This window comes from Mesoplodon densirostris, chromosome 10, assembly GCF_025265405.1.
Source record: "Mesoplodon densirostris isolate mMesDen1 chromosome 10, mMesDen1 primary haplotype, whole genome shotgun sequence".
Lineage (NCBI taxonomy): Eukaryota > Metazoa > Chordata > Mammalia > Artiodactyla > Ziphiidae > Mesoplodon > Mesoplodon densirostris.
Window position 1 is genome coordinate 55,173,662 of NC_082670.1, and position 26,418 is coordinate 55,200,079.

The window sequence follows — 26,418 nt, forward strand, 5'->3', positions numbered from 1 at the left end:
ATGGACAGAATTTTTTTTATGTCTATTATTTCTTGCATTTCCAACAGTTATGATAAATCAAAAAGCATATTCTAGAAGTAGGCCTTTCCATGATGAAACACTTGATATTTTTGCATTTAAAAAAATTTCAGTGCTGTTTCATTTGACCAGCGTTTAGCAGAGTTTAGTATCCTCTAGGCTTGTGTCAAAAGCACAGATAGAAAGAAAGTAGGTCAAAAGCTTAGGAGGAAAAAATATGGGAAATAGTAGCTTTAATTTTTATAACATTTGTGTTAGATTTTAATATGTCCTTTAAAGGTATCCCGTCAAGAAACCCATCTGGACCAGCATTATCCCCCTGGGGGAAGGTTGTATTGAGGTGATCAAGAATTATCTGTATAGGGCTTCCCTGGTGGCGCAGTGGTTGAGAGTCCGCCTGCCGATGCAGCGGACACGGGTTCGTGCCCCGGTCCAGGAAGATCCCACATGCTGCGGAGCGGCTGGGCCCGTGAGCCATGGCCTCTGGGCCTGCGCGTCCGGAGCCTGTGCTCTGCAACGGGAGAGGCCACAACAGTGAGAGGCCCGCATACAGCAAAAAAAAAAAAGAATTATCTGTATAAATCCTGGGTGAATGACAAAAACAAAAGTTTTACTCAATATCAAGAACAATTAGAGAATTTCCATAGTATTTATATTTTTCAGTCAGAGAAGTTTGTATGTAGAACAGTGAGAGAGGATATATCTGATGTCTTAGAATACATTGAATATTGGAAGTATAAATGACAATGACAGATAAATCACATCAGAGATAAAGTCACTAATGTTACATATTTAGACAGGCACAAAATGAAATGAATGGATGTAAAAATCACTCATGGCTCAAGTTAGCCTTTTTAGTGAGAAGTAAGCATGTATGGTGTTAACACAGTTTACTGTGTTTATTTTTTTAAAGTTTCCTTCATTGTGGAACATGTTTTCAGATGGACATTGTGTGTGCTTATAGGGTGCTGTGATTACGCCAACAATGGACCATCCTATGTCAATGCAGCCAGCAAACATGATGGGCCCCCTAACACAACAGATGAATCACCTTTCGTTGGGCACAACAGGAACGGTGAGTTGAAGAGTTTGTTTCCTTTTGTTTTCTTGGACTTCATCAATATAAGGTGCAATACTCGCTGTTCTTACTGGCATCATCAGCAGAACTGGTTCTGCACCACTGACTAACATGCCTTTTAGGTCCCACTGTGAATAAACTGCCCTCTGCATGCACAGTTCCAGGGCACATTTACTCTCATTGACAAGGCTGAAGGTTTACCGCGTTGCATTTAAATTTGTGTTACTTCTGGTTCCTATGATGCAATGTACCAGGTGTGTCAATTTTAGACCTTGTAACTTTATACACTTGAGCCTAGTTTTTCTCTCCCAGATATTTACCACTTCAGCTCAGAGCATCCCCAGGTTATTCACAAGAGAGGGGCCAACCTTGATTATGACTAATATGCAAGGCTTTTTATTTACTTTCAATGTTTAAAGCAATGAACCTCACATAATCAACTTATTCTAATCTTTCTTTTGAATATGTCAACATAGATGATGTTCAAAAAAGGAAAGGAATCTAATGTACCTGATTTTTTTAATAGGTAGGGATATTTTTGATTAGCCATTATTTTTCCTTAGGGCACAAAAGTATATTCAAAAATGCCCACTGCAGCCTTGCTTTTATATCAACAAGGCAGTTGAAATCATTGGCAAACCTTTGTTTTTTAAAAAATCTTTTCAAAGACAGTTCCCCAAATGGTCAGGAGGGCAAATGTCTAATACAACATGGAATACTGCAACTTTATTATAGAGAACAATGAAAAATGTCAAAACCAATATCCCATGTAACAGTGTTTATTTTTCATAAATGTTCATGTAGATAATTTTGTCATTTTTAAAGATGGAGAGAGGAAAACATGTATCTTCTTCTGAGTGAGACAGCTTTAATACTATAGAAAGCCTGATGGAGCCCTATTGCTTCTGTCTGTCCTTAGGAAGATAACATCTCCTGGTCTCAATGCCCCTCTCCATCCAGTTGAAGTAATGAACATGGAGATCTATGGGACCCCTTCAACCATATGCCTCTATGACTTTATGCCTATATGTCTCATAGTCACCACTACTGTGATTCTTCTCAGTTATGCTGGCAACATCTCCAAACATCTAAGTACACTAGATACATTAGCTATATATTGGAGATTTTACCTTAAAGCAATGGCTTGCTTGCTGCATAGATGTGTTGACTCACAGGCTTTTGAGGATTTGAGGAGTTTCTGACATGTCCACTGAGGTCTCAGTAATCTGCTCTAAACAGGAGGAAAGTCTGTATACCTAATGGAGAGAGTCCCATTGTTTCAATAAAGAAATTTAGTGTTATGAACATAAACAAAGTACCCATCTAGAAGGCCTCAGTTGCTGAACCTATAAAAAGCAGTTGATGATACCTATGTGTCTGAAAGCTTAGACTAGATCAAATGATTCTTTAGGTCTCTGAACTAGACTTTTAAAAGTCATATCTAAGACTATGTTTAATTTTACAGTGTGGTACAGCTAATTTTCATTAGAATTTGAAGATACTATTTCTATAGCTTTTAGCAATGTGTGAAGATTATCTGTAGTCACTTTTCTCATTTATTAATAAAGCAGATCCCAGGACAATATTGGAAGACTTGAAGTTTCTCATGTCCCACTACTGATTTCCCTTTATATCTGCTTTCCCCTACTTAAATGATCACAAATTATGAATAAATGAAGTAATGCACTTTTACTGTATTGAATGACAATTTGTAATCTGATAAAGGAGGGAGTTCTAAGGCAAAGCATAAAGAGAAACACTTTATAAATTCTACTCATTTGAATCAAAAGCAAAGCCAGCTGACTTACTGAAATTCAAATTTGGAGGAAACTAGGAAAAATATGACCTAAGTTAATTGAGAATATGACTGAACCCTTTAAGAAATTGAAAAATAAGCTCAATTATATAGAACAGTGTCAGAAGTACAATACTTATTGATTCAATAATGTCTGTTATGACTAGTGTTTGAGTATTTTCAAAAAGGATACGTTTATACAAGACCACAATTTTTGCCCAGCTGGTAATAGCCAAATTATTCAATAATGATATATCCCCTTTTCTTTCTCAGAAAGCAAAAGTTTTAAGCATGTGGCTTATATTTAACATCAAATTTCTTTTAGCTTTTTTTTTTTTTTTTTTTTTGTGGTACGCGGGCTTCTCACTGCTGTGGCCTCTCCCGTTGCGGAGCACAGCCTCCGGACGCGCAGGCCCAGCGGCCACGGCGCACGGACCCAGCCGCTCCGCGGCATGTGGGATCCTTCCAAACCGGGGCACGAACCCATGTCCCCTGCATCGGCAGGCGGACTCTCAACCACTGCGCCACCAGGGAAGCCCTCTTTTAGCTTTTTTAAAAATTATTTTCCTCCTTCACATTTGTACTAATGCTTAAAAACATTATAAGCTTTATGTAAATTGATGTTTTGCAAAGGTTTAAAGTTTCATAAGGTTCTGAAAAGGCAGAGAGAAAACAGTATTAATTTTTAGATTTATTCAACAAAATATCACTGACAACGTTGAGTGTCCAGCAGGAAGTTATACTATTTTCTTAAACTGTCACTCTTACACTTTGATATAATATCATAGATTTATTTTATCTGAATTTTTGATTGGCATTTGGAGTGGCTCTTATTGATTCTTTTGATTCTTTTAATCAGATTTCACCACCTTATTACATCTTTTCAACACACTTTATCCATTGCTGGGAAGGTGGCCTGGTATCATGGAAAGAACAGTGGATGTTGAATTTGAGTTTAAAGCCTGGTTCTGCCCCCTTATTAGCTGTGCATGTTTAGGCAGGTTACTTGACCTCTCTGAACTTTTATTTCCTCGTTTGCAAAGTAGGAAAAGTAATGTTTATATCCCAGGGGTGTTGTGACTGTTAATGGCATGAGATATGGAAAACTTGCAGTTTTTCAAGATAAGCTACTTGGATTTTAATGGGAAATCTCCCTATGTTTGAATATTGCACCCAATTTTCCTAAGAGCTGTCAGTTTGTGACTCCTCCCCAAGGTTTTCCTGGTCCTCCTCTGATCTCTCTGGCCACTGCTTCTTTTCTTTCTTAGGCTGCTAAATAAGTTTTTAAACTTACTTCTCAATCGTACATGATTTCCTTAACAAGCTCCTCCACTTCGATGGTTTTGAACTCTGCCTTCTATGACGAAGACTCTTATATCTGAGTCCTCAGGGCTAACCTTGTCTTAGAATTTTAGACCATTTTAGAATTTTAGTCATTTGTCCAACCACTTGCTAAATGTTTCCACGTGACTCTCCCTCTGACATCTCGAAGTCAACGTGACCCAAACTAATCTCATGAGCTTCCCAAGCTTTCTCCCCACTGACCCTTGCTCTTATAGGGTCCTGCTCCTGTTCCCTCTCAAGCTGACCCCACTACCACTCACTCGGGGAGTCCAACACTACACTTAGGACCCAGTGTAGACCCTTTCCTTCTCAATTCCCACTACATGCAGTTACTATTCAAGTCCCATAGACATCTGTGAAATACATCCCTTCCTTCATATTCTAGAGTCTCTGCCCTGGGCCTTGTTTGATTAACTGTAATAGTCCCCTAACTGTTCTTCCTGTTTCCCACCTCAATTTACTCCAGTCTGTTCCCCGCCATATTGCCACAGCCAGTCAATCTAAAACTCTCCGACCACGTCTCTCTCCTACTGTAATTTTCCAGGGCTTTCAGACATCTGAGCTCACTGAAATTCTGCAAAACAAGGTGTGAACAGTGACAAGTCAAGATTAAGACAGGAACCTCAAGTCCAGAAATAGTTTCCAACGGCAGAGCAGAGAGATCCAGGGAGTAACCAAAGTAAGCAGGGTTCAGGGCTAATGGGACCTGGAGCTAGATTAGAATTTTCCATCTTCAGAAGGGGTGCCTTAGGCCATACGCTATGTCCTGCTTTCTTTTCTAAGATCCCTGAGTAAAGAAAGTGTACTGAGCCAAAGCCTCTTTTTCATCTTCATAAAATTAGATGTATTTGGTCCCCCATGACCCCACATTTTGAAAGGGATGCCTTGTAGGTTAATTAACCATTCTTTGCCACCTCAAATGTTTATTGTTCAATTCTTTACCTATTTTTAAGCTGGACAGGATTTGCAGTGCTTAAAAGAAATGAATTTTACGCAAGCAGTATAACGGTTTTATTCCAGGGCTCTGCTGACCTTCAAGAAGTATCTAGCTTTTCTGCTTTTGTTTATTTTTTGTCACAGGATTCCCTCAAGGACCAAAGCCCTATTATCCATAATTTCTTATCAGTCTATTGTAAGCTTTAGCAAAAACCACTGGGGATTTTACTGTGTTATGAGAACCTCCAAATTGCATGACAATCTGGTTTTACAAGTTTCTTATCTCCTTTTCATTTGTTCAGTTGGTGGTCACCAGTGGCTTACAATGTCACCAGAATCTGTTGAAAGAAATAAAAAGTTTTTGTTCTGCAGGCTCCTTATCTGCAGTTCTGTTTGTGTCTCCAGACCACTGGTGATTTGTGACATCATTGGATTCTGGTGGTGTAACCATAGCCGCTCACAGAGATAATCTTGTAATTGTTCTTGACTTGTTCAACATAGTTCTCTCACAGTTTTCAATGGCACCATCCCTCCTGTATTGCTTTGAAATTCTGATGGTATCAGGTGAAAATCCTGAATTATTCATTTTGCTTAGAGATTGTCTATTTTCAACTATTATTCAGGAATATAAGTATTAAGACAGAGTGATAAAAACCAATACATTATGTTAAATGGACTCATGATTAGGAAACAGTATCATAAATTCATAAGTGGTCATGAGTACATCTCCTGAAATGTTTTTTCAGGAAAAAGTATCAATCAATTAAAAATGGTTAAATACAAGAAAGAAAATATAGATGAAAGGGAATCGTTTTTAAAAATGTATTTAGTCTCGTTGTACGATAAGTGAATTTTTGAAGTTAGTACAATATAAACAATAAACAAGTAGGCATTAAGTGAAAGTCTAGTATTATGAAAGTTTATTTGCAAATAGTAAGCTTTTGCTGTTTAAAAAAGAGATTCTGAATTCCAATAAATTAGCAAAAAATACAAAAGTACCAATGTATAAAATGCCAAAGAATATGAACAGATAGTTGATAAAGGAGGAAATAGAAAGCCAAAAAACATATGAAAAATGATCAACTTAAGAGTAAATCTAATACACACACAGACACACACATATAACCCATTAAATAAAGTTATTAAAATAATACACATTGCTGACGAAGGTGTGGGAGATATACATTCTCAAGCATGGATAGTGTGATGGTAGGAATCCAAATTTGTGAAAGTGTCAACTGGATAGCAGGGTGGGCCTGAAAGACATTTCAAAAATAGCTCCATTCCCCGACCAAATAGTTATAGTTTTGAGGACCTATTCCCTGGAAATATTCTAGAATAACAGAAAATATATCTTAAAAATATTCAGCCCAGTGTTCTTTATAATGTCTAATAAGGAAGATTAAATAAATCATAATCCATCCATAAACTAGAATGTAATGCAGCATGAAGTTATAAGTGTATAAAATAATTAGGAAGGGATTAACTATCATGTTAAATCAAAAGAGCAGGATGTAAATTTGCATGTGTGGAGTTCGTATCAACTATGAAAAAATATTTATGAAATAAGGCTATAACAAGTACAAACAAGTGTGATGGTTTCTAGATGATGGGATTAGGGATAATTTATATATTAATCATGATACTTTTCTATATTCTCCAAGAATTCAACAATGAGCATGATTTTTTATAAATTCTAAAATGTTATAAATATATTCTTGGAAAATGACTAGTGTCACAGTCTTGTTTATTTGTAGTAATAATGTGTGCTTAGTTTTTTAAAAGATAATCAGAATTACTACCACTATTAACAAAATATTTGGAGACCCCTTGAAAATGATTTTATATATTACAGATTTGGGGATTATAATCAAGTCACTAGTTTGCATACCTGTCGTGAGAAACAGAATAACTCATGCCTAAGGTTTACTTGCATTTGAATCTTTGATCAATGCTTGCTTGGCTGGCCTTGCATTGTTCAAGTTCTAATCTGTCTTTTCACACACCATTCACTCATGGGAGAGTGATCAACATTGTCCTTTTGTGGCAAGGAGATGAAATGGATAAATTTGTGATAGTCCAAATTAAGTTACCAAGTAGGTGGACGAGTGAAGTTTGAGGTTTTAGTTTTTAAAATGGAATAATGATCATATGAATGGAATGAGGGTCATGCAAAAGCATCCTTTTAACCATGTTTGGGCAGTTTATTTGAATATGAGCAATACCCGGTTCCTTTTACACAGTTTACCCCTCCAAGGGGAGCTGGAGAAATTAGAACTTTCCATTTTTAGAAGTGGGGCCATGTCCCACTTTCCTTTTTAAGATCCCTGGCTAAAGAAATGATATTAAGCCAACGCCTCTTTTTCATCTTTAAAAAAGCAGTTATACTTGGTCCCACATCACCCCAACTTTTGAAATGGATGTCATGTTGTTTAATTAACCTCGATCTACAATTTGCCACCTCCAATTTTATGACACTTTGGAAAAAGACAGCAGCCATCTGTTGAATACATTTTGTTCTATTGATCTGTGCAAAGTTTTCATTTATCTCTTTTGAAATTGTAGTTATTTCTTTTGTTCTCCAGGACTGGGGTTTCATATTACACTTTGGTCCCCTTCCTGATGGGCCACTTTGTAGAACTTTTGTGTCAGCCAAAGAGGGTACATATTGCAAGTTGATGACCCAAGGGAGGGACCAAAGTTATGAAAGATGAGGAAGATGACAATATCTAGGACAGATGATGCTGTCCTTGCAGGTCACATGGGGCCTAACGACACATCCAGAGTGGTGGTTGTGGGGACCATTGTGTCAACTGTCAACTGTCAAGGGGTCAGAGTGCCTCCTTGAGTGCTTGAAGGCAGGAGCCTTAGGTACCATGTGACATACAGTGGGCACTTCCAAGTTTTAGAGCTAAAATTCTATTTTATTTTCTTTTGTACTTCATTGCATTCTTTCTCATGCTCTTTTCATTCAAAGATTCAGTCCCAAGACAGGATTATGATACTCCACCAGCTGTTGTGTCAGGTAGGAAAATTCTAATTCCTTTAAGACTTGATTGGATGGGAGAGAGGGAGCTTGCCTGGTATTTCTCCAAAACTCTTTAAAGCAGTGATTCTCAAACAGTGATTCTAAGCAGGCCATTTCAATTTCAGTTCTGGGGTGGGGGGTTAGCATATGTGGTTCAAAAAAGGATATTTAATATTACAATCCAGTTTTGTGTATGGAAAATAAATGTGTTGCTTTTGAAATAAAAAGTAAAAGCTCAAAGACTTTTGGTCTATGAAGGATACACAGAAAACTGAGTCTGTGTTCTGTGTATCAGTAATTCTTAGTGTTGGAAGCATTCATTAGACTTTCTGGGAAATTGGAGAAGGATACTTGTGTTTGTCAAAAGAGGGCACAGAAGAATAAAAGTAGTTTGAGAAGCACTGCTTTAGAGACTGGAATTCCTCTGAAATCAGAAAATCATCCCATTTTGCTTGCTCTGCACCCACCGTAGTGTCTGACACATAGTAGGTACTCGATATAATTGTTGAATGAATCAAAACTTCAAATTTGTTCCAAAAATGGTGTTTTGGATATTGAAAGAAAATCTGCCAATGTTCCATTTGTACAACAAAGTGGCAGAGGTTGATTTGAGAATTCGTTAATGTCTCGAGCATTTTAATTAGCAATATTGAAGTAGTTTCATAAAATCCAGTGGTACAGTTTGTCACAGAGTATACATATGTGAAGACATGAGTTTTAATTTTGAACAGCACAGATCTTCTTGTGCTTTCATATTGATTTTGCATTTTGGTTTCTTGCAAAGAGGAAAATGGGCACAAGTTTTCATTTTTGTTGATTTTAACTAAATAAAATACTGGCAGCATGAAGGGCTTTGAACTCTTTAATCCTTTGATGTGTCAGATGATGAGGACATAAAATCTAAACCAAGAAAGGGCACTGGAGAGAGAGCAAGAGACAAAGGCCAGAAATAGAATGGGAGAGCCCAGAGAGCAGCAGAGTCTGGCAACTGAATGGTGGTTTTCAAGCAGAGAACATCGTGTTCTTGGCCACCTGGTTTGCCTGACCCAGCATATTCAGGGTAATCCTTTTCTCATGTCTTGTGGACTTGTTTAATTATGCTCATGGCTGAATACTCCTCTTAGAAGTTCAGTTGAGAAGCAATGAGTTAGCTTTCAGCTGTGAAGTTACTTTGGTCCTCCTGGAAATCTCTATAAGTTGTCATTAATGAAAATACCACTTATCTTTCCCCAAAGTGTATTACCTGTCGTATCTTCATGTGCCTGTTTTATTTAGGATATGGGACCCCTGGAAAGATGCTTTCTCTAACGTATGTAGCCTTTACTTTGTTTACCGTGTGGCATCTTTGTTTAACAAGACGCATCTACTCTGAAAAATTTGCCAGTATTGATAATAATGAAAGACACAAAATGGAACTTTCCTTCAACTAGGTTTTCTGATTTCACTTTCAAGAACACAATGGAAAAATCAATGAAAACATCAAAAGCACTTACTAGATGTGTGTCATGGGTCAGGCTCTACACAAATCAATTGTGGCAGAACATCTGGCAGCAAATCTGGACTCAGAGTTCCCATCTAATTCCATAGTCAGGTGCCACTGAGAGTCCTTGAGCAGAGAAATGACTTGATCAAAGCAGTGCTTTAAGAAACTTAATCTGGCAGTTTGGTGTGTGCTTGAGGAATAAGACAGAGTAATTATGTAGAACATTTAGAAAGCTCAGATATGATATCACTAAACTGAAATAAGTGCTAAGACCCCAGTGAAATACAAAGGGACTAAAATAGAAGTGACAGGAAAAATAACACTTTGGGAGATTTTACAGTTGTTTTCCCCTTACAAGATTGGGTTGGTGGTTTAACATCTTATAAATTTGCACAGACTTCTTTGGCCTCTTTAGTCTATCTATAAATGAAAATAGACTTGCCTTCCTAAAATGTTTGTGACTTTCTGGTGGGCACAACTTGAATGACATTTGAAAAGATAACATATCCTTTGCCAAACCCTTGATCAGATCAGGAAAGTGAAACAGGCATAAGGTATTGTGATATCCTCTTCTCACGTCTCCCAATATGCCAGTGTTGGACAACTCCAATAGTAATCGATTCTTGACCATTGTAGGAGCCAACTAAACTGCCATGATGTATCGGAGATTGAGATATCTCCGTGGTAATCTACAGAAACCAAACCCAACCTAATTCTGTTCGATCAATATATCAAACATTTTTGACCACCCTCTGAGTGCTGGGCACAACACTGAAGTACTAGAGATACAAAGATGAATAGAAAATGGACCATTGGTTTAAAAAAATATGATGGTCTAAATTAATGTTGTTGTTGTTGATGATGATGATGTTGAAATGTATAAAGTATGGAGGAACTAAAATTTAGAATCTACAATGAAGATTGGGAACCCTCAGGAATAAAGTGAATTCTGAGCTTGATGTGGAAGGATGAATATGAGTTTACCAGTTGGACAAGAGTGGGAAATGTACATGAGGTGAATGGGACAGGAAATGAAATTCTATGGGGTGATTAGATGACAGCAAGTTATTTGGTATTCTTGGGGCAAAACATCACGATGGCAGACACTGAAGGTGAACTCAGGGTAATCAAGGTAAATCTGATTTTAGGCAAGAACTCTTTCCTCTTTGAGCCACATGCCGCCTTGTTCTTTTAGTTATTCAAATAGTATTTATTGGGAGCACACTTTGTGACAATCACTGTGTCGGGTGCTAGGGATACAACTTCCTTCTAAGAACTTAGGGTCCAATTAGGAAGTTAGGCACAAACAAGTGATTACACGTTTGTAAAATCTTCAGTAAGATGCCTGAGTTCAGAATCTACTGTGTCACTCATTAGCTGTGGAACCTTGGGAAAATGATGTAACTTCTCTGTAGCTTGGATTATTTATCTGAGGAAATATTAATTACCTCGTAGGGTTGTTGTGAGCATTAGATGAGTTAAGATATGTAGCCTGCTTAGCACAGGTTCTGGCATCAAATAAGTGCTCAAAGGTTATTAGCAGCAGCTATGCTAATCATCCTTGTTACAAGGCGCTATGGGGGCACAAAGAGAAAACTGACCCACGGTAGGAGTCAGAGAAAGTCGAAGAAACCTCTGAATGGAGACATAAGGACACATGGGAATTAGCCAAGTGAAAAATAAGATGGAGTGGGGAGTTTCAGACTAACAGGGCAGCATGTACAAAGCTCATGGGTAGCAGGATATGGCAAATTCGGGGAACTACAGATGGTTCAGTAGGACAGGGATTCATAAAGAGTGATGAGAGTAGAGAAAATGATCCTGGACAAATAAGGTGGAGCAATGTCACCAGCTATGGTAGCTGGGACTCCATCCTGCTGGCAATAGACATAAACAAAAAAGTTTAAGTTGGAGAGTGACATGATCACTCTGGATATAGGTGGAGAATGCACTGGAGAGAGACAGAACTGGAAAATGGGGACCAGGGGAATCCTGTGATAAAACATCACAGGATATTGAATATAGTTCCCTGTGCTATACAGTAGGACCTTTCTGTTTATCCATCCTATATATACTAGTTTGCATCTGCTAATCCCAAACTCCCAGTCCATCCCTCCCCCCAACCCCCTCCCCCTTGGCAACCACCAGTCTGTTCTCTATGTCTGTGAGTCTGTTTCTGTTTCATAGATAAGTTCATTTGTGTTGTATTTTAGATTCCACATATGTGATATCATACGATATTTTTCTTTCTCTGTCTGACTTACTTCACTTAGTATGATCATCTCTATGATACTACTTGTTTTTTTGTGTGTGTGTGTGAAGTATTAAGTGCCATCTTCTGAGAGTGAGTGGGAATGGCATGGTAAGGGACTGAAGGAGAACAGAGATTTGGAAAAAGAAAGCCAACTAGCAATACACAGGAAGCTTGAGGGGCAGCCCTGGGAGGCCATTTGAAGCTACAGACTATAGATTTTTGTTATACCAGTCTGTAAGAATGTTTGATTTTTCACTGTAGTGATCAGTAGCCAAGAAGGCAGACAGGTGGATTAATCCAGGGCTAAGGTTTCACTGAGTGGAGTGAGAAAAGGAGCAGTGTGTGCTGACATTGGCAAGAGAGTTACTGAGTGACAAACTAGTTTCCAGGATGGATAGAAAAAGAAAAGAATGCAGTAGAGTGTGGGAGAAAAGGAGAAAGCAAGGAAGATAGAGACTAGAGGACTCAACCAGGCATACGAAGTGGTCAGAAGTACAATACTTAGATTTAGGAATGTGGATAATGAACTAATATTTCTCAGCAAAGTCAAGGTCATGGGAGCAGATGGCCAAAGTGGACTTGAGGTGAAGGTGACGGAGGTTAAGAAGTTCATCAATATGAGCATAAGAAGGTGCTATTTCAGTGGGGTATTTTTGTATGTCTAGATTTTGTTTTGTTTTGTTGATTTGGTTTTTGACACTAATAAGATGTGGGCTAATCATCAGGAAGAATGTCCCCAGTAGAGGGGATCACTGATAGAACATATTTCTGGAACATGTGACAAAGACACTGAAGACTTGACCTCACAGAATGGTTAAGAGTCAAGTTTTTTCCTGGAACATTTGGAATATACATCTAATTAAAGGCAGGAAAGTATATCAGAGTAGTATTTTTCAGAGTGTGATTTGGGTATCACCATGATACTTGAAGTGATTTTAGGAGTATAGGAACCAAAACCTTTTATTTTGACTTCAGCAGCTGTAGAGTTACTTTAATGTGAATTTGAATTAAGTTCGTCAAATGCATGGCTGAAGATCTCTTTGCTTAGGAAAAGTCTAAGGTGAATAGTTAAACAGTGAATACATTTAAAAAACAACAACAACAATAATTCAGGAAGGATAGAGCTAAGGCCAGAGTGGTGATGTCCAGAGAAAGTGGTTGAGGTTTGGGAGATGGGGGTCTCTGATTTATTTCCTCTCTCCTCTCCAAGTCTCTGCTACACCTTATCCAGCTCATTTCAACGACAGAAAACAGGAGGTCTGGAACTACCCTCCACATTTTCATGCAAAATCACGAGTCTATTCTCTTTTTAGTGTTTCTTTTCCATACAATGATGACTCTTTAGAAGATCCTCCTATTTGAAAATGAAAAGTAAAACATTTTTTTTTCTGTTCATAGTTGGATTTTATGAGAAACATATGAAAACTACAGATAAATGTTGTCAAATGTTTATCTCAGTTGCTTTGAACTTAATTTCCTCAATGGTCATCATGATGAAATCAAGAAAAAGACCACAATGGACAGAGAACAAACTGAAGTAGAACCAAAATTCATTCTCCTTTTCTGAAAACCTTAGAATTCAGAATTTGAATCTGTGTTTGGAAAAAATGAAACAAAGGACCAAAAATGCATTGACAGCAACCCATAGAGCTTCTGAACATACTTTCATCCTCTGCCATATTCTTTCTACATACTGGCTAAAATAGGTTGAAAAGAGTCAGTCTTATCATCAGTACAACTTCAGGTCAAGAATGAAGTCTTCACCATGGTACTTGCCCTGATTCAGACAAAATTCACTGTTAAACTTATGCAGTTTTTCCACATTGTTTTGCTAGTCAATAATATCAGTTTGCATTGGAAAGCCTCCCTAATTTGGAATCGGTGATGCTCTACCAAAGATTTGGTTGAAACCCATCTTTGTACTAACTCTTCTTGAGTGGGTATTACTTTATAAAACTGTTCCATAATTTGGCAGGGATGAGGGGTGATGTTTAAGCTACTTCAAAGAGCAAAACCATTTTTCAAATGGGGGGGGTGTTTAAGCTACTTCAAATCATTTTTAAAGCTCTAAACATTGGTTTTCATGGATACCATGAGCTAATTACAAATGATCTCCATCTCTTAATTAAAAATTAGGTCCATTAGTACCTCCAATTAGCTACAATTAGTCATTAAGTTGTATTTACTGTAAAAGACCTGACACAGAGTTATATGTGCTCCCACAAAGCATGCATGAAAATCAGTTTCATGTCTTTGCTCAGATTCTGTGCATCTACTTTGATTATCAAACTGCATTTGTTTAAATGTACTAATGAATTGATTTTTTTCTTTTTAATAAGTTCAATAAGGAGACTTTCTTTGTTTCATTCATTCAACTAATATTCATTGAGCTCCTAGAGTGCTACAAGGAACCAAGGCTAGATGGTATAAAATAGAGATACATCCCTTGCCTTCAAAGAACATAGATTCTAACAGCAAAGGACAGAGTTACAAAGAACTGTCACAAAACACAGCATGTGACAGATATCCTAAGAGCAGTACACAGAGCGAGACTTTGTACAAGCATTTGACACACAGGCCTGTGCATGCTGTTACTGTGATCCTGCTGGTGCATTTGTATTGTTCACTACATTACAGAAATGAAGTTTTAGAAGACTTTAACTGTGGGACCACAATTTTTAGTGCTCTATTCAAGAAACTGTTAACTAAAGAGAACTTATGCACATAGTCTTTTCTGATATCTAAACATCACTGTTATTTAGCCCAGTTTCTTTTTTCCGGGGTGGAGGGAGAGGAGAACATGGGATAGGAGGATACAAAATACTATGCCTTACCTTCTAATCCAGCGAGCTTTTTTTTTTTTTTCTGTAGAGGTCCAGAAGTAAACATTTTAGGCTTTGCCAGCCATTGGCTCATGTCACAACTACTTTTGCCTTTCAGGATGAAAGCAGCCACAGACCATGTGTAAATGGATGAACATGGCCACATCCCAATAAAACTTTATTTATAAAACAAGGCAGCAACCAAGATTGGCCTGTGGGCTACAGTTTGCCCACCTCTGCTCTAATCAATGTATTTTCCTAAGTATTCCCAATTAAATACTATTACTGACATTCCTTACAATAAGAGCATGAAGTTCTTTACCTTTAAAGCTAGCAGTTGTGTGTGTGTGTTTAATTTCTTGAAAGGCAGATGAAATGTCAGAAAGGCAGAGGTGGAGAGACGGAAATGAGGACTGAGAGAGACATTTCTTAGCGTTTTACTTTGCACATGATTGATTGCAGTTCCGACGTATGAAAACACTTCAAGTATATTTATATTTTTCACGTGCTCAGCCTATATTCGTTTTCTGGGATGTATCTGTATGTGCCAGTAACAGAGGATCATCAACCAGGAAAATCAATATATATTCTGTTAATATCCCCTTGGCAGCCTTTAGAATTCTGTACGTTTAGCAATTTAGGGAAAAGGGAAAAGATACATCATCTCAATAGATTTGTAGTAAAAATGTATTTTACATCTTTGTCCTTCCACCTGGGCTGGGACTGTTGTTGCTGTTGTGGTTGGTTTGAGTCCACTGAAGTTGTCCTTGACCTGTCAGCGCTAGTGATTCTGTGTTCCCGGGTGGCTGCTTTCTCTGAGCATTGTGTTCTGCTTGGCACACACATCCAATGGAAAGGCAGTATCCACAGTGTCTTCTCCGTGGTAGAATCCTTCAGCGGGTGGCAGCAATGGGCTTAGGGCAGCCATGGCCGCCACACACGTGTCCTGAGTACTTCAGTCAGCATTTTCAAGACGACAACAGATTTTAAAGGAAGCTAACTGCATGTGCAGGCATCAGCCCATCTGGCACTAACACCACATTGTTCCCTTTTTAATCAACTGCACCAAGTGGGCACTTGAGGTTCCTGTCGGAGAATCCAACCATGAATTGACTACAATGCAGCCCTTGCCAGAGGCATGCTTGAGACACCTGACACTGGAGAGAGACTCCCTCACAGATGCACTAACATTTCTCTAGACTCTATGTTAAATTGGTTTATCAGATAGCAAAATATCTGAACCATATAATTGCACATCCCTGTAGAAATGCTTTCTCAGGGTGAATTTTAACATTTTAACCTCTTCTTTCTTAGACAGGTGATAATGACACACACATTTAAGCAACATCTAGCTTTTTTAAGATGCCACAGTGGACGTAATTATCCATTATTTTACCCAGCATCCTTTATAAAGAAACAAATGATGAATCGCTCCTTGAGTTCAGTGCCTCGGCAAGTATCTCTCTCCATATGAGCGGATATACTTCTTTTGAACTGGCAATGTAAAATACATAACTTAGCCTTTAATTAGATGTATATTCCAAACGTTCCAGGAAAAAACTTGACTCTTAACCATTCTGTGAGGTCAAGTCTTCAGTGTCTTTGTCACATGTTCCAGAAATATGTTCTATCAGTGATCCCCTCTACTGGGGACATTCTTCCTGATGAATAGCCCACATCTTATTAGTGTCAAAAACCAAATCAACAAAACAAAACAAAATCTAGACATACAAAAATACCCCAGTGAAATAGCACCTTCTTATGCTCATATTGATGAACTTCCTTAACCTCCGTCACCTTCACCTCAAGTCCACTTTGGCCATCTGCTCCCATGACCTTGACTTTGCTGAGAAATATTAGTTCATTATCCACATTCCTAAATCTAAGTATTGTACTTCTGACCACTTCGTATGCCCGGTTGAGTCCTCTAGTCTCTATCTTCCTTGCTTTCTCCTTTGGCCTTGGTTGTCAGGACAGTGGGAATCAGATGTACTACACTGCAAACTTTCCTGGTATATCATGTTCTCTCTCTTGCTCTCAGCTGTTTGTTGATTTGCTGGTGTTTTTCATTGTGCTTTTTCATACAGTGCTTAATTTTATAAATCCCTCACAAATTCCACTTGGAAGCACAAAAGCTCAAATTCCTATGGTAAAAAATAAATGAAACAAATGGTAATGGGCTCAGGGAAGTTTGCGTGCTCTAAAGTCTCAGTGGAAAGATAAAATGAAAGATGATCATGATTATGTGTTGATCTGATAGAAAAAATTGCCAGCAGGCACTGTTTTTATTCATTACACATGCAACTCTGAATAGGAATAAGTATGGTATAATAATTGGAAATGGCTTTTAGAGTCAGGAGTATGTATGTGATTCCTAGTCCAACTAGTTAATAATTATTTAACAATAGCAGCCACTTAAGTTTTCTGAAGCTAACTTTTCCTCTCTTTAAGTATAGATGATAATGCATTAGCATCTCTATATGTGTATTAATAGAAGGATTTATTGAGGTGACACAGCTAAAGTATGTAGTAAGTGCCTAACTCATAATAGATATTAAATTATTATTGAGCCTTCTTTTCCTCTTCCTTTCCTCACATTCAGGGAAGTGTGTTAGGAATTTTGAAGTGTCACTAACCTTACATTTACATGATAGATGGACTGAACCAAAATAGTATTTTTTTTTTTTTTTTTGCAGTACGCGGGCCTCTCACTGTTGTGGCCTCTCCCGTTGCAGACCACAGGCTCCAGACGCACAGGCTCAGCGGCCGTGGCTCACGGGCCTAGCTGCTCCGCGGCATGTGGGATCTTCCCGGACTGGGGCACGAACCCGTGTCCCCTGCATCGGCAGGCGGACTCTCAACCACTGCACCACCAGGGATGCCCCAAAATAGTATTTTAAAAGAGAATTTCCAAACTCAGTATCTAAAAATAGAAGAAATATTAAAGGGTTTAAATGTGTATCTTCTCTATTGGCTGAACTATTACAATATTATTAACTGAATTAATATAATAAATAAATTATAAAGCTTTTTTAACAAGATGAAAAATAATCTTCTTAATGGAAGGTGAAAAAAGGTAACAAAAGTAAATAATCTTTAGGATTTTGGGTCCTAAAACATACATATGAACAGAAGCTAGAAGAGAATGCATTAAATGATTATCATAAGTGCTTTTAATTTTTTTCTAAACTTTTAGATATGTTGCTTTGCAGCTTGTATAATTTACTAGAATTTTAACAGCACAGTCTTTGAATATACATAATTTTAGTATTTTAATATACATAATTTTATGTATGTATGTATACATACCTAATTTTAACAGCACAGTCTTTAAATATACATAATTTTCTTTCATTTATTTTTTACCATAGGAATTAGAGTTTTTGTGTTTCCAAGTAGAATTTGTGAGGGGTTTATAAAATTAAGCACAGTAGGGGCTTCCCTGGTGGCGCAGTGGTTGGGAGTCCACCTGCCAATGCAGGGGACACAGGTTTGTGCCCCGGTCCAGGAGGGTCCCACATGCTGCAGAGCGGCCAGGCCCGTAAGCCATGGCCACTGGGCCTGCACGTCCAGAGCTTGTGCTCCGCAACAGGAGAGGCCACGGCAGTGAGTGAAAGGCCCACGTACTGCAAAAATAAATAAATAAATATTTTTTTAAAATTAAGCACTGTGTTAAAATGCACAATTTATATACCAGGGAAACATGAATATATTGCTGTGAAGATGAGGATTATGGTGATTGTGATGAGTATATTGATGGTAGTGGTAGCAGTGGTGACCTCTAAAAAGGTCCCCACTTCCATTCATTATATCTCAACCCTATGGCATTTAAGGCAGAATTACAAGAAACATATCTTTCTATAGAGGTGGCATAGAATTTTTGAGCAATTCTATTGTCTAAAGTCACTGTTTAAATCAACTATACTTCAATAAAAAAATTTTAAAAATAATAAAGACTTATTTTTTTGGGGGGGATTTTTTTTTAAACATCTTTATTGGAGTATAATTGCTTTACAATGGTGTGTTAGTTTCTGCTTTATAACAAAGTGAGTCAGTTATACATATACATATGTCCCCATATCTCTTCCCTCTTGTGTCTCCCTCCCTCCCACCCTCCCTATCCCACCCTTCTAGGTGGTCACAAAGCACCAAGCTGATCTCCCTGTACTATGCGGCTGCTTCCCACTAGCTATCTATTTTACGTTTGGTAGTGTATATATGTCCACACCACTCTCTCACTTTGTCCCAGCTTACCCTTCCCCCTCCCCATATGCTCAAGTCCATTCTCTAGTAGGACTGAGTCTTTATTCCTGTCTTGCCCCTAGGTTCTTCATGACCCCCCCTTTTTTTTTAGATTCCATATATATGGGTTAGCATATGGTATTTGTTTTTCTCTTTCTGACTTACTTCACTCTGTATGACAGACTCTAGGTCCATCCACCTCACTACAAATAACTCAATTTCGTTTCTTTATATGGCTGAGTAATATTCCATTGTATATATGTGCCACATCTTCTTTATCCATTCATTTGTTGATGGACACTTAGGTTGCTTCCATGTCCTGGCTATTGTAAATAGAGCTGCAATGAACATTTTGGTACATGACTTTTTTTGAATTATGGTTTTCTCAGGGTATATGCCCAGTAATGGGATTGCTGGATCATATGGTAGCTCTATTTTTAGTTTTTTGAGGAACCTCCATACTATTCTCCATAGTGGTTGTATCAATTTACATTCCCACCAACAGTGCAGAAGGGTTGCCTTTTCTCCACACCCTCTCCAGCATTTACTGTTTGTAGATTTTTTGATGATGGCCATTCTGACTGGTGTGAGGAGATACCTCATTGTAGTTTTGATTTGCATTTCTCTAATGATTAATGATGTTGAGCATTCTTTCATGTGTCTGTAGGCAATCTGTATATCTTCTTTGGAGAAATGTCTATTTAGGTCTTCTGCCCATTTTTGGATTGGGTTGTTTGTTTTCTTGATATTGAGCTGCATGAGCTGCTTGTAAATTTTGGAGATTAATCCTTTGTCAGTTGCTTCATTTGCAAATATTTTCTCCCATTCTGAGGGTTGTCTTTTAGTCTTGTGTATGGTTTCCTTTGCTGTGCAAAAGCTTTTAAGTTTCATTAGGTCCCATTTGTTTATTTTGTTTTTATTTCCATTTCTCTAGGAGGTGGGTCAAAAAGGATCTTGGTGTGATTTATGTCATAGAGTGTTCTGCCTATGTTTTCCTCTAAGAGTTTGGTGGTGTCTGGCCTTACATTTAGGTTTTTAATCCATTTTGAGTTTATTTTTAAGACACTATTATTTTTATGTGAATTAATTATCCACCTATCAGAAGGTGCATCTCCGCAACCAAGTGACTGCCGCCTTTAACATTTTTCATATTGAAATCAAATTTGAAGTGATATATACTCTGTTCCTTGCATATAGCACTTGGAATAACCTAAAATCTTCCCAGTTTTCGGGGAGGGCGTTTAAATAAATTTATTTATTTATTTATTTGGCTGCATCAGGTCTTTATTGCTGCACACGGGACTTTCTCTAGTTGTGGTGAGCGGGGGCTACTCTTCATTTTGGTGCACAGGCTTCTCATTTCTCGTTGTGGTGGCTTCAGTAATTGCGGCACATGGCCTCAGTAGTTGTGGCTCGTGGGCTTTAGAGCGCAGGCTCAGTAGTTGTGGCGCACAGGGTTAGCTGCTCCGCGGCATGTGGGATCTTCCCAGACCAGGGCTCGAACCCGTGTCCCCTGCATTGGAAGGCGGATTATTAACCACTGCGCCACCAGGGAAGTCCCCTTCCCAGTTTTTTTTTTTTTTTTTTTTTTTGCGGTATGCGGGCCTCTCACTGTTGTGGCCTCCCCCGTTGCGGAGCACAGGCTCCGGACGCGCAGGCTCCGGACGCGCAGGCTCAGCGGCCATGGCTCACGGGCCCAGCCGCTCCGCGGCATATGGGATCCTCCCAGACCGGGGCACGAACCCGTATCCCCTGCATCGGCAGGCAGACTCTCAACCACTTGCGCCACCAGGGAGGCCTTCCTTCCCAGTTTTTTAAAAGTGAGACTTCCAGTCTCTTGTTTTTAATGGGATTGATGTCATACATTTGAAATTGGGATCATATATAATATACTTTAATTACATATGATATTAAGTCTAACTTCCACAAGTTTTATATCTATATGTATATATAATTATTTGTGTGTATTCATATGTGTGTGTGTGTATACATGAAATCTCCTAATATTGGAGGTAATTTATTTTCCCAAGCTGTAGATAACAAAATATTTATTCCTACCAAAAGTATATCATTTCAAAGTCCATTTGCCACCCAAGATATTGCTTATTCTTCTCTCTTTTCTACCACTAACTTTTATTCATTTTGATAATGCAGACTACATTACAAACAGTATATTATTTCTTATCAGGCCAGTCTTTTTTTTCCCCACTTGTCTGAACCATGCACTCTGGTGTAATCACTGTGATTTAGCTTTGATAAAATATTGATTGAAAGGCCATCAGCTACCTGGCCTGAATATGACATATAAAAACTAGAATCACTTCCAATCAAGTTTCCTTAAAAATGGAAAACAAAAAGGTGAAAAGACTTTAAACCAATGATGCTCTTTAATTTACATGCAATGGGCATATTTCTGTTGGCAGCAAAACTATGTTGGATTCAGAGTAATGGACTGTGGGTCCCTATAAGACATAAATTTAATTACTTTATGTGCCTGCTCTGAGTCCAGCCGTCTGCCCAAGAGGATCAAATCTGGGAAAGCATAGGACTCCAGATTCAGAGAATAGAAATTGCATTCATAACTGAGCAGTTACTTTAGCAAATTAAATATGCAGAGTTAATTAAAAGAATAGTTATTGAGATTTTTGAGATGCTTGTTTTGGAAGGGTAAAACCTAGTAGCCAAAAAAGACCAAGAACCAACTATAGTCAAGCAAAGTTAGGTTTACTAGCCTGCAGAAACGAGGGAGAAGTTACATCAGGTGAACAATGGAACATCTAAGAAGAGGAAATTTGGAGGGTCTTATTTAGGATTTGAGCATGCAGTGTGACTTTGGTAAAAGCTTAAGTGATGGTCTTTTCTGCATTGGGTGCTATCAGGAAGTGGTGGGGGGCTTCCCTGGTGGCGCAGTGGTTGAGAGTCCACCTGCCAATGCAGGGGACGCGGGCTCGTGCCCTGGTCCGGGAAGATCCCACATGCCGCGGAGCGGCTGGGCCCGTGAGCCATGGCCGCAGAGCCTGCACGTCCGGAGCCTGTGCTCTGCAACAGGAGAGGCCACAACTGTGAGAGGCCCACGTACCGCAAAAAAAAAAAGGAAGTGGTGGGGGGCTTGAAAGATTGGGCGTCCTCTTAAGCGTCATCTAGTAGGTGAGAGGAACGAAGCAGAGCTTCATTGGTAAAGATGCAGCAGTCACATTAGACTGAAAAGGGAGGTGTTTCATTGTTTTTAGGTTTTCAAAATGTCCTTTCCTCTGTCTTTTATCTACCCTACTCATGGTGTGTTCTTGTCTGATAATTGTTGATAATCTTAAAAAGTTTAATTGCGAATACTATGACCTGCCTAATAGCTACCAGCTAATTAAAGATAATTTGGAAGATTTCCATAAATTATTTCTTTATCTAAAGAGCAATTATCATGTTGCCTGACAAAAATATAACTGAACATTGAGTGGCCTTGATCAAATGTAAACACAGATGTGGGATAGGTCAAATGTGATTTATTAATCACATACATTGAGTGTATATGGAAGGTATTGTGAATGCAAAGGTGAATATATGTACTCACAGAACATGCTATGTTCAGGGCACTGAGCTGAGGGCTTCAAGTGGGTCCATTTGATACATACAGTAGTCACAGCCACCCAGTAAGGAAGCTTCTATGTCCTCTACAAATTGATTCTTTATAAGCCTAGCTAGACCCTCACTTACATTTATGCTCCTTTGGCTGTTTAAAACTTTTTGCTCTTCTCAAATGCCAAACACAAGCCCTGCTTTTTATTCTCAGAAAATGGCGACCTCTTCCTTGATGAGAAGATGGGAACCATAGTTGATCTGATCTCCCACAAAGGTGTTCTCTTTACTTCAAATGTCTGCTTCTTCATTCCTCCTCTCTTCCTATCCTCCTATAGTTTGTCAGGTCATGGCCCTCTCTTTGTCAATGTTAACCCTTCCTCCTATATTCTTGATTTCTTTTTTTTTTCTTTTGGTTTACAGCATTGACTATTCTCTAACCCACATGCATCTTCTTCATTATATACTTATCCACTGGTGACTTGACTCTGCTTTAAAAAAAAGCATAGATCCTTTCTATCTTGTTTTCATGTTTCTCAGGGTGCTGGTCTCAGAGAACTTTACTTTGCTCTGTTTTCTCCCTCAGTGAAGCCATCTACTTCCTCAGCTCTAGCTGTCATAGAGATGACCTCCTTATCTCTATTGCTCATCCTGCCTCTGTTTTAAGTTCCACACCTGTGTTTCCAGCCACCTTGTAGGTGTCCCCACCCTTGGATAGCCCCATGGAAGTTCAAACTTCATATTCACAATTTGTCTCATAATCTTTCCTCCCGATCCAGTTTCTTTTCCAGACCTCCCTAGGGTTTGAGCAAACCTCTATAAATATTATTTCTCTAAGCCAAGATCTTGCAAGGAAAGTGTAGCTATGAGTTTAGGATTATTACGGTCTTTGACAGTGGTTTGGAGTATAGCTCTTCTTTCTGGGTGAGAGCTATATGATTTAATATGCAACTGAGCTTGGAGTAGAAAGGATAGAAAATCTCTTATTCATTGACAGGTGATTTTTATTCCAGGCAGTTGTGCTCAGAACCTCCGAGATGTTTTGGCTCAGTCTACCCCACACGCAAGCTTCCTTTTTCTTGTAAATTCTACTTCTACAATATACTTCTACTCTGTCCTACCCATTCCATTCCCTTACCTCCATCCAGGTTGTACCCTTGTTACCTTTTAATTTTATTATTGCAGTGTTTTCCTAGCGTCAACACCTGGCCCTTCTCTTTCTTATTTAGCCTTCCCCCAAATACATGAATAAAATTTGAGATTAACATTGTTTAAACTTTATTTGCAAGGATATGGTCTTAATATAACAATTGGGAGTACCTTAGTAGGTAACTGTCCCTACCATATGATTATTGCCAGAAAGAGGGTACAGATTAGATCTCTGAATCTGAAGTCATTTTTTTAATAGCAAGACTCAAACTTGCCTGCCCAGGATATACCAGAACTACTTCACTACTCAAAGCTGTGGATGGCTTATGAAGATGTTGTACTGTAGACCCACAGTGTGATGATGTCTCTGTGTGTATACAGACCTAAAATTTTTCTGAGAAGAATTTATCCTCCAAATAGAGGGGGTTTATTTCATATGGAGTGAGTAGGTTCTCTTAAATTCTTTTTAGCTTCCTTAATTTGACACTATCCATCAAATGCCAAATGTGGCTGATGGTTAAAACATAGGAGTCCATGTGTAACCAGCAGCAAAGAAAGCTACATTCCAAGTCCTTGTCAAGAAGTATAACAATTCCAAAGTCACTGCTATTCCTACCTTTCAGAACCTTGGCTAAGAGAAAATAAAATTTTGGGAGGAGCATTTGGATAATGTGCAGTATATCCATTCTCTTTGGTTCATCTAAATTATATCCCTGGATTAACCTGCGAAAGCCGTCTTACTTGGATGACTGTGTCCCACTGACCCCCTGAAAAATAGCTTTTCCTTAAGTATGCATTGGCATAATGCCATTCACTTACATTTGAAGGAATGTATGATAAATAGCCCTTGGAAACTTGCTTTCTTACTTTAAGGCTGTTGTTCGTTAAGATTACATAGTATCTGCTCCTTTCAGACTTATGGGAGAAATATCTCTCTTGCCTCCATATTGGGAATTATTTTTCCATGCATCTGGTTTATTTTCTTACCTAATGAACACAGGGAATCATGTAATTTATTGCTAAATAACTCTGATAATTTTTTAACATCTTTATTGGAGTATAATTGCTTTACAATGGTGTGTTAGTTTCTGCTTTATAACAAAGTGAATCAGCTATACATATACATATATCCCCGTATCTCCCCCATCTTGCGAAACCTTCCCACCCTCCCTATCCCACCCTTCTAGGTGGACACAAAGCACTGAGCTGATCTCCCTGTGCTATGCGGCTGCTTCCCACTAGCTATCGGTTTTACATTTGGTAGTGTATATATGTCCATGCCACTCTCTCACTTCATCCCAGCTTACCCTTCCCCCTCCCCGTGTCCTCAAGTCCATTCTCTACGTATGCGTCTTTATCCCTGTCCTGCCCCTATGTTCTTCAGAACCATTTTTTTTCCCTCTGATAAATTTTAATGGCATTTATTTTATTAGCCTCGCTGTACTTTCTTTCCCTTTGTCTCATTTTTCTCACTTATTGGTACTACAACACTTTATACAAGTTTGGAAGCTGCCTAAAATCCTTTTGGGGAGCAAGGTGAGCTATACTTAAATTCTGCAAAGGGAGACTCCTAATATATTATTTTCCCAGTCAAAAGCCACAACACAAAGACCGCAAAAATTAAAGACTCATCAGCCTGTGTTTGAGTCTGCCGCCGTATAATCCTCAAGCTACTTTAACCAACTGTTATTCCTACTGTCTACCTCCATAACTCTATTCTTTCACTGGTCATAATTATTTGTAGTATGTGTTTGGCTGTGAGAACTTTCTTTCTTGCCTTGCTCTTGCGGACTTTCCAGCTCTTGCTGGAATTTCTTCCCCGTCACACCTACAGTTTCTGTTGGTCAAACCTTACCTATCAGTAATGGAGTATCTCTTCCACCAATCTCTTTCTGATTTGCACAGCCAGATGTGATCTCACTTTATTTGGAAAACTCTCAAAGCCCTCTGTGGGCTCCTGTTGTATAGATACTGGTACATTCCTCACCACTCTCTACCCCATTTTTAGATTGTAGGTCCATGGAGGTTTGGAGGTCAAGGACTGTGCTATTCCTATTATTTCTGGTGGCACTAAAGCTCAAATTTTTGATGAAAATAAAACAGTATTTTTTTCTTGAAGTCTAGTTGATTTACAATGTTGTATTAATCTCCGCTGTACAGCAAAGTGATTCAGTTATACATAGATATACATTCTTTATATTCTTTTCCATTATGGTTTATCACAGGGTATTGAATATAGTTCCCTGTGCTATACAGTAGGACCTTGTTGTTTATCCATTCTCTATACATTAGTTTGCATCTGCTAACCCCAAACTTCCAATCCTTCCTTCCCCACTCCCCTTTCCCCTTGGCAACCACAAGTCTGTTCTCTATGTCTGTGAGTCTAAAACAGTCCTTAAATAAAGACTCACCCTCAATTAAAGAATTCAGCATTGGCTCTCACTCCAAATCAATGTGGAAGACAAAATGGGGAGACAATACTAAGCTCGTCAGATGCCTGCATTTTCTCTAAAAGGTCTAAAAGTTTGGACATTCTCCCCCAGAAAGTCACTGTAATTAACAGTCATCCATTGCAGGCTTAGCGCAGCATCCATCTGATGGGTTTTGCAGATCCAAGTCTTCACCCACCCTAATCCATTCTCTCCATAGCCACCAGAGCCATCTTTCTACCACGCACATGACCTGCCTCCCATCCTTCC

General features: G+C 38.6%; 1 protein-coding gene across 9 annotated transcripts in view; it reads left to right on the forward strand.

Moving 5' to 3' along the window:
• The window catches only part of RBMS3 (RNA binding motif single stranded interacting protein 3), a 743,532-nt gene that overhangs the window by 661,504 nt on the left and 55,610 nt on the right, over positions 1-26,418 (forward strand). For 8 of the 9 annotated variants that reach the window (XM_060109331.1, XM_060109327.1, XM_060109328.1 and 5 more), the window contains 2 exons: positions 983-1,093; positions 8,149-8,196. In XM_060109331.1, coding sequence (XP_059965314.1) covers positions 983-1,093; positions 8,149-8,196 — 159 coding nt within the window. The remainder of the gene's footprint in view (positions 1-982; positions 1,094-8,148; positions 8,197-26,418) is intronic. The other variant, XM_060109330.1, reaches the window with a different exon arrangement.